Consider the following 9,816-nt stretch of genomic DNA (forward strand, 5'->3'; position numbering starts at 1 on the left):
GTAAAACCTAAAATAATTGTTCTCCTTATTCCACAATAACCACACAAGTTATTCTCAAACAAAGCACATAAACACCATAATGCATCAATTACACATTATTCATTATTACCGGGGTTTATTTTGTTCATTTATTTAAATAGTAGGGACACACAAAACTTAAAACAATGTTTAAAAGAAAGACTTGTCCTGTCTGTACAATTGCATATTAGTGAAGGCCTTGTTAGGCTCTTAGGAGTCAACTTTTGAGACTAATGCAAAGAGATATATATTAAATTAATAGCAGAATTACACTTCAGTACAATCAAGAGATGACCTGTAAAACTACTATTCTAAAAAAATGTAAAACAGTAACATCAAACTTCAAAGAAGAAAGGAAAAAACAAAACAAATGCATAATAGTATGCATAATAATTGCGGTTATACACAACAAGGCTTGTTCCTTCACTCTTCATCCATTTAATTCTGACAATCATGTGATCAGCTGCATCTTTCATGAAGCAAGGTAAGGTAATGTTCTGACCCACCTCAGCTTCCATTGTTTCATAAAAAAACAGCTCAGCATTCTTGAATCCTGTAAAGTAACTGTACATATGTATAAGCAAAGTGCCTTCTGGAGAAAAGTTTACAGTCAATGCAATAGCTTTCACAAACACTATCAACAGTCAAACATGGTGGATGGGGCTGTTTTGCTGCCATAGATACCAGCGCTTCACACAAGGTGGATGAATGAGATGCCAATCATTTCTTGATTTGAAAAGAAGAAAATTTGATGCAAATCATTAAAAGCCCAATAACATGGCCTCCATGCCAGTGATTCATGTATTTAAACTTCTGACTGACACTGCACATGTCTAACCTTTATCACTTGCTGAATATTTTGCCTAAAAAGTGAGAATTTGTGCCTTGTCTTTGGGACTATGTGGTGAATATGTTAACTTACTGTGGTTTGTAGGGTTTAGCCTAGCTTTACAAGTGGCATTAACATTGGACTTCTTGTTATATAAACCATATAAACAGCTACATCAGAAGAGCTCCAATGGGCCTCATGGCAGGAAATTCTAATTCACTGGTTATAAAGATGGAAAATCATAAATATAGTTATACAGATGACAGTGGGCGGTCATTAGAGGATGCAGGAAACAAATAGAAAACACACTCTGAAACGAAGCTTCCACAAGAAAACAGTGGTTTTCTATCATTTACAGGCATAAAATAAGCCCTTAAAAATGTCTCAGTCAGAGTCAAAATGATTTTCCTTTTATTTACAACTTTTATGAACTTGCTGTATTTGATACATTTAGCAAAACACACTGAAACTGCGTTATACAAATATACAAAAAAAAGAACACAAAGAGAACAGTTTCATACACACGCACAATAAAACCGACTTGTTTTATTTAATCATCTTGATACCACTATGATCACGGTGTACATCTATCCCACTGATGGTGGTGGTTGTATCGCCCATTAAGGAATGTGTATCTTGACCCCATCTAGTGTGTGTGGTGTGAACTACATCTGTTTTCGAAAGGTGGAAGTGTTTGTTCAGAGAACTGAAAATATTTTGGCTGATAAACTCGATAAATTGTAGGAATTTGTAGTAATTGTGCACTAAAAATGTTCACCAGCTTATAGAACTGCTATATTTGAGTAGGCAACATGTAACAAAAACTCTTAGTTATTAGCATTTCTTTGGTTTGTTGCTTTTTTACAACATTGGGCAGTAATAGAATATAATCGTAGAATCAAATCAAATCTTTTAGAAATATTGAATTTGAACCACTGATGATGGCAACACAATGGTTGTTGAAAGTATTACTCTTTTGTGCCTATTGTTGCACTTTTATACCATAGATTTACAAGCAATTTCAGCTACAAGATTAAAATAAGTAGTCAGCCTGTGACTAACAGGAAAACATAAATTACATTCTTTTTATATTTATATAAAGCTGATTTAAAACATGGCAGCAATACATAAGGATATTAGCTATCTCACCACCAGTGGGAATTATAGCAACAGAGCTACATTTATTTATTTATTCATTCATTTTGAAGTAGCCCTTTTTAACTAAGATTATTCAATTGCAATCAAGAGGAATTTATTTCAAGACTCTTTACACATGCTTCCAAAAGGTGCCAAATTGGCAGTGCCAGTAAATGTGGGGTAGAGGGCTGAGTCTGCGTGTGATCTCATAAAGATACGCCGTCCTGCTCTAATGAAAAAATTCTGGCACATGCGTCCACGCAGCAAAAGCACAAATATTTTCTATCTGCGTAAAACTCCTTTCAGCTGACCACAACAAGTACAACAGATATTGCTGTCATACAAAACAAGTTAACATTTGTTTATCATACAAAAATTGGTCTCGTAGGGGCTGATAAAGAGTTGCACCTTGAAGTGGGGTAAAGCTGCGTCTCGCTTCGTCTTGCAGCAGTGTACTTGACAGGAGGTGGGGGAGGCTTGAACGAGGGCGGTAGGTCCATGCTGCAGGAGTGTGAGAGCAAAAGTATTGATTGCCAGCATTGGTGGACATTAAAATATGCAAGAGTTACAGTTCAAAACATGAGAGATGTTTGCATTTTTCATGTCTGCTAAATCAGTTTGGCTACAGGGAACTGGCGAAAAACAAACATTTTAGTTTTACCTCTTTTTTATGAGTTGTTTCCTGTAAAGAATTGCAACCACGAGAATCAATAGCAGCAACAGAACGATGATGAACACCAACAGGATATGACGCCGTTCGGTTTCTAAGGAGCAGATTGCATAAATAAGAATTGGTTATTTTGAGGATACAGGCAGCTACAGAGAAATTCCTGACATATTGATCATCTTGCCTCCAGATTCCACTCTTAATAAATGCAACACTATATTACAAACTTTTAGCCTTGAGGCTGAAAAGTGTTACTTGTAATTCCCGTCCCTCGGTTGTCCATTAATTTTGGATGGTCCATCTAATGAGTATTTCACCTGACAAGTAATCAAACATGAGGCTAAGAAAGTTAGAGTCTATAAAGATCCCATATTTGAGGAATTTGTGGCTTTTTGGAGTTTATTTTTGTGCGTGTGATTTTTCTTCAAGCATGTCTTGTTCTTAAAATGTTTTTATGGATTACCTTCTGACCCTTTGACCTGGCCTGGATTACAGCAAATCAATGTCTCCAAAGACAAAAAGAAGAATTCAAACTTTTTAAAAACAATAGCTTGTTTCAAATAGAAAGAAAATGTAGCTACCAGATGGAGACTTGCAATAAAATGATAATAATAAATGACTCCTTTTAGTATTAAAGTTAAATAAACAAGATTTATTGAGTATTACCTGTCTTTGTGCTTGTAATAGGGACAGTTAAAGTTGTTCCAGTACTTTCTATGCTTCCTGCTATCCCGGACTCCGTGGTGCTCATTGAGAAAATGTTCTCTGTGGACTGTCTGTTAAATCTGGATTCATTCTTCGTGACATCACTAGCCGTTCTCTGTGTTGGTGTGAGCTGTGTCACGTCATTATTCAACATGCTGGAGTTGAGTAGGAGATGGGTGATGGTTTGGGTGTCAGGGGATGATGGGACACTGACAGATGTTAAAGTTGCCGGAGGGGTTACATGCCCTGAAGCAGGGACTCTAACAGTGCTGGAGTTTGGTTGAGTGGTCCATTGTGTGTCTGTTGAAAGTGTGGTGGTTAATGATATTGCAGCGCTGGTGTGCAATGAATTAGTTGGATGCTGAGTTGACTCTGTTGGACCTGAAAGTGGGAAAACAAGAAATAAAAATCAAAATCAATGGCTTAGATAAATTAGGTTCTGTTTGTTACATGACATAGGCTTTTAAACTACAGTAATAACCTATGAACCGTGTGCAAAAAATGCAATTTGGCTAGGTCACTTAACCTAACATGCTTGTTTTTTTTCTGTAAGAGGAAACTGGAGTACCATGAAAAACCAAAGTAGGGATATTGCTACAAAGTCACCAATTTAATGAAATCAAATGTTCACTGTGGTCAAACTGTCTTTCAGGTGAGGGGATTGTTGCAAAGTCAGTTACTTGATTCTTACAGGTGAACTTCCACAAAAAAATAAAACATGCAAATAAAAAAAAGGCTTTTTTCAAATACTTTTTAAAAAAAAAAGATGTCTTAGTTATTAACAGAATCACCAAAGATAAATTTGCCTTCCAAACAATTCATGTTAAAAATAGCTTTTTGCAATTAAGGCTTTGCCTTTTTGATCAGAGTCAAGGAACATTTGATATTAATTTGTGAATTCTCCCTTTCCCAAGGTATAAATACACTATAACATAGAGAAAGTTCTTGTTCTTGTAGCCACTTTTTAAGATTAGAAAGACAAAAGGATTTGCCATTTAAGGAAGAAGATTAATGCTGATCCTCTCAGTTCAGAAATTTCATACAAAAACTATACTTTCTTGCCAAAACAAGTTTAGTCAGAGCAAATCAAAACACATTTTGAAGGAGGAATATTTCTGTAAGAGTGAATACCATGTTTAACAATGAAATTTTGCTTTGTCCAGAGACAACATAATTATTATTTGGGGGCTTGGGGGGTCCATTGAAGGTCACGACTTAGCATCTTTTGTTTCAATAGTCCACACATTAAAATGTACAAAAAATCCAGACTGTGAATAACTTCACGCTTGGTGAGACTTTTTAAGGTTGCGCTAAAATCTTCTAACAAACAAACATGACATAACCCATAATCGCATGTTTACCAATGATCGATGTTTATCTGTTGCGGTGGTTAGTTGGAAAACTGAGCAGTTTGGTATAGCAGTCTCCTTTGAAGCACCATTCAGTTTGTTTTAGCTGCTTCTTGCTGTACTTCTCTACTCTGACCAATAGACTGTGCTCTCGCATCACTCCGTTTCTCTGTTTATTTCTGTGGTTTGAACATGGAGCTGAAGGAGAGGAAAGAACTTTTGACACCTAGATGGTTTTCCTGTAGTTATTTATGAAACATGTATATGGACTGATATGTAGACATTATTTTCTCACTTGACTACAGCCAACTCACAGTAGTTGTAAAATTGTATTGTTAAAAGACACAGATGGATTTGGGGATGAATTAAATCCCGTGAGTTCTGTATCACATGAACTCAGTTTAATTTTCACGCATATCTCTTTGAACAACTGATTTGCAGAAAAAACAGTTGGGTTCTGTTTTTTTAAAATTTTTTTTAAATTCTCAATCTATTCACAGTTACTTCCTCATGACCTGCATGACAGCTTTAAATCATTTGAATCACTATCATCCCTTTCAGCTAATTAAAATTAAAATGAGTAAGCTACAGCATAATAATGGAAGTTCAAGTATCAGCTTTCTGATCCAGTACAGCTTATTAAGACATTCAGTCTCATTGGCCCAGAGTCAGATTGTTAATCCAGTCCTGAGGATCTGACGAAATTGAGTATGACACAAAGAGGCAGGTAGGAGCAAAGAAATGGGGAGGCTCACCTGTCCTTAAAATGGTGGTTGTAGTCAGCACAGAGATAATAAAATCTTTATGCAGACTTTTGTCTCCTGTGTTGACTGTCAGGTTGTAAGTTCCTGCATGGGCTTCTGTCACCTCCCAGAGCTCCAGGGATTCATTGTCTGACACAAACTTGTTGTTCTATGCCAGAAATAGATAGCTTAGAACATACAAATCTTGCTGTGAAAGTAGTTTTGCATTTACACTTAATACCAGATCATTTTACACAGTACATTATACAAAGCAACACATAAGGCTGGACAAAAAATCAATAACAATCTATATCACATTAGGCACGTTATCAAGATCAACCGAAAATACGTCAGATAGATTGTTTGATCATTTCACTGAACATCAACCCAGAACTGCATAGCATTCTGGGGAACATAGACGGAGAAAGGCTTTAGCCACTCAACCTCTCAAGGTCAGCTAAGCAAGGTGGTTGACATCAACTACATCACTCACTCTGTGGTGTAAGCTAACAACAACCTGTTGCATAATTTGCTCAGCAGTCATTTAAGGTTTTGCCATCATGCCTCATAACTGCTTAAGAAAATGTCTTCCCAAAATGGTATAATGGCTGGAATTTCCCATGGCACTTATGTTTGGCAGAGTGCCCTCTCTAGGCTGAGGACTAAATCCTGCCCCAAATGCAGGAGTTTAAGTATATCTGGGTCTTGTTCACGAATGAGGGGAAAATGGAGCAAGAGATCAATAGATAGATAGGTGCGGTGTCTGTAGTGATGCTAGTGCTGTACCAGTCTGTTGTGGTGAAAAGAGAGCTGAGTCAAAAGGCGAAGCTTTTGCCTTACTGGTCGGTCTATGTTCATCTATGGTCACAAGCTCTGGGTAGTAACTAAAAAACAAGAGTGCGAATAAAAGCGGTCAATAAGTTTCCTCTGTTGGGCATCCGGGCTGTCGTTCAGAGAAAGGGTAAGAAGCTGGTCATCCAGGAGGACCAGCGGCTCAGAGTGGACCCACCTCTCCTCCATATCAAGAGGAGCCAGTTGCAGAGGATTGGGCATCTGGTTAGGATGCTTCCAGGACGCATCCCTGTTGAGGTGTTCCGAGCACGTACCAAGGGAAGAGCCAGGACACGCTTGAGGGAATATGTTTCTCAGCAGGCTTGGGAATGCCTGGGAATTCTCCCAGAGGAGCTGACCCAAGTGGCTGGGGAGAGGGAAGTTTAGACCTCTCTGCTTACACTGCTGCCCCTGCGACCTGATCCGGATTTCTTTTTTCTCTTCTCTTAAATGAAACAGCCCTTTAACTTTGGGTCAACAAGCTTTTCCATCATTAAGCTGTTCCTGTTTTCTACCAGGTACAAAAAATGCGGCCATAATGCAATTTAAAAATGGTGCTTGCCTAACTGAGTGTTGTCAGCCAGTGTGATCTTTTCCATTAGTCACTTCCATCATACAACTGGACAAAAAGTCAAAAACTGCTTCCTTTTTTAATTCAAAATTCAAATCTAAAATGTAGGCACAGGGTGTTAAGCATTAAGATAATACAAGAAAGCTCAGCTGGAGACTGCAACTCCAGGGCAAAGTTTTGGGAAAATAGGCAGCACTTTTCCCACGCCTAAATGTTTGGCATGGGAGATTCAAGTGTTCCTCAAACATGTATGACACAGTTGAGGCAACACTCTAGGTATGTTTTTTTGATAATGGAATAACATTAAAACATGATATAAAGCTAAAACAAGTACATTTTACATTGCATCCCTCCACCCCCTGTTTAAACTTTCTTACAGTTAGCCCTTTGCACTGACTTTGATGTGAAGTACATAATGGTTTGGAGAAAAGCTGATATAAAAGTATTATGTGGTTGCAGCTTTTTTGTAGAAAATGAAATTTTCCCTTTTTCTAACATATTCTACAAAACTCTTCAACAAATTTGTACCTAATTTTTATTCACTGCACTTACACTCCACTTCAGTGGAAATTCAGCCAAGAACAGCCAAGAAGGGATTATGGATTACTTTCCATTCAGGGTAACATAAAGAAATTACATCTTTTTTGTTTTGTTTAGTTCTTTTTTGTATCTATACATTTCACTTACCTTGGTCCACTTGTACTGTGCTTTGGAGTTGACTGTGCATTTAACTGTAGCGTTGTCTCCAATGGGAACCTCAACAAGTTTATCAGTATTGCACAATAGTTTGAGCTCATCTGGGGAGAAAATTTAGATAAATATGAAATCTGTACAAATCAACAATGAAGCAAAAGCCATAAAATGATTTGTTGCTTCAGTCAAAGCCCACATAAAAACTGACAATGTGATCTGTCCTACACTAACATGGTTATAGATTCCTCATAAAAAACTGTTATAGTGTCTGGGAAACAATAACTTTTTATACAGAAATAATTTACATTGTGCTGAGATACAAGCATTTTGCTTTCTTTTTTTTTTTTTTTTACAAATAAGCAAGCAGGCTTACCTTTCACTGTTAACTTTGTTTTATTCCTAAAAGAACCTAAAAGAAATGTGGAGATCTCACAGATATAGATTCCACTGTTCCATTTGTTCACCCAAGGAAGGTGTAGATATGAACCAATTAACTTGTTTGCATAATTTTTCTTCTGTTGGATGGTCACGTTAGGCCAATACTGGTGAGGTCCATAATTGAGGTCATACACAGCAAGGTTTGTTCCTTCACTTTTCATCCATTTAATTCCGACAATCAGGTGATCAGCACCATCTTTCACGAAGCAAGGTAAGGTAATGTTCTGACCCACCTCAGCTTCCATTGTTTCATTAAAAAACAGCTCAACATTCTTGGCTCCTGTCAAGTAGATCAGATAATGTTGAAAGTAAAAAGAAAAAGAAAAGTGAGGAGACAAAAATCTATTGCATTTTAAAGCAAAAAAGGCTGCTGGGCACTATGATGTAGACAAATAAAGTACATTGTTAGCGATGTAACCTGTGACTCCAGACATCAACAGACATTTTAAATCAAATGGTTAACATCTTACCATTGCTGGTATATTAACTAGAGCACATGTGCAAGTGTACTGGATTACCTTGGAGAAAAGAAGCAAGGAGCAGAAGAGGGTAGACTGTCCCCAGTATACATCCAGCCATGTTTGTACTCAGAATTACAGTCAATCACTTTGAATCCATAAAGAGATTTAGCAAAGATAGAAACGGTTCATCGTCATCTGACGTTGAAGAGCAGGTCTGGCAGACTGTGAGACTGTGAACAGGATGCCCTATGTTAACAGGAAGCCACACAAAAACGAAGCGTGTTGCACGGAAACCTTGAGGTCGAAACTTCTCATACAGAGCAGAACTTTGCTGTTGCTCTAAATCTTTGCAGTGTTTACTGTTACTCATTGTTTGTCAGCAGGGCTAAGTAAAAATATGCAAATCATAGATTTGAAATGATTCGAGATTGGTACCAAGGGAAATCACAAACCAAACAAGACAGAAGGATTAATTAATTTTGTTTATTTACTGAACTCCATTCCTTCAAACATGCTCATTTCCCTTGTGCTGAAGTGCAATATTGTCTTGACTTGAGTATCATCTTCCCTTTGAGCCTCTGTAATAATGTTACCTGCTCCTTTTTGTACCACAATTATAACTGTCACCACCAGAGGGTTCTATCATATGAACCTAAATGCTTACTAGCTCTTCAGACAGCCAATGTTGTGCCATGTGCTGTTGTGACGTACATGAAGTATTTTTCTTCAGTGAGGATGCCTGAAAAAAACAACTTAGACAGTTATTTGTAATGCAAGATGGGCTCAAACAAACAAAAAAATACTACATCCTTAAAATCATCCTGTGAATTTAAGGATGTGTGAATTTACCACATACTGAGCAAGCTCAGAACAAACCCAACAATACAATGAAACAAAGAAATATTATTTCAGTGTATTTTCTTTGCAATGTATGGCACTCAAAAGATTAATGAGATAGCATGGAGGCCTTCTAACCTCAAAGAGTTCATAACCAAAGATAAATCATCAATATTCATGTGAAAACATGCAAAATGCAGGTCAAAAATTATAAGAAAGGTCAATCTATTTTCATACTGATTTTGCATTGATAATATTAATAATTTTCAACATAATTTTGTATTTAATCTAGATGAGTCTAAAAGATAAGCATTAACTTTTATGAGATTCTTTCTTCACACAGCACTCACCTTCATTCATTACAAAGAGTCACTTCTGACCAAACACTGCATTCACATGATTGATCATTTTGAAGTCATATAATGTGTCTGACCTTTATCACTTACTGTATATTAGGGCTAAGAAGAGCGAGTGTCATCTAGTAGATTTCTATCAGTATTCTGCCAGGATTTAGAGAGAGACCTTGTTGCTCTGCTC

The 9,816-nt window shown here is 37.1% G+C and overlaps 1 protein-coding gene across 1 annotated transcript; it reads right to left on the reverse strand.

Moving 5' to 3' along the window:
• Positions 1-1,235: 1,235 nt before the first annotated feature.
• On the reverse strand, positions 1,236-8,684 carry si:ch1073-15f19.2 (T-cell surface protein tactile). The gene is made up of 7 exons (XM_032577168.1): positions 8,500-8,684; positions 7,917-8,261; positions 7,538-7,647; positions 5,461-5,617; positions 3,318-3,737; positions 2,646-2,748; positions 1,236-2,485 (listed from the first exon to the last, which is right to left on the reverse strand). The coding sequence occupies exons 1-7, from the start codon at positions 8,558-8,560 to the stop codon at positions 2,350-2,352; spliced, it is 1,332 nt and encodes a 443-aa protein (XP_032433059.1). The 5' UTR covers positions 8,561-8,684; the 3' UTR covers positions 1,236-2,349.
• Between the last annotated feature and the right edge of the window lie 1,132 nt (positions 8,685-9,816).

The sequence above is a fragment of the Xiphophorus hellerii genome, chromosome 11, assembly GCF_003331165.1.
Source record: "Xiphophorus hellerii strain 12219 chromosome 11, Xiphophorus_hellerii-4.1, whole genome shotgun sequence".
Lineage (NCBI taxonomy): Eukaryota > Metazoa > Chordata > Actinopteri > Cyprinodontiformes > Poeciliidae > Xiphophorus > Xiphophorus hellerii.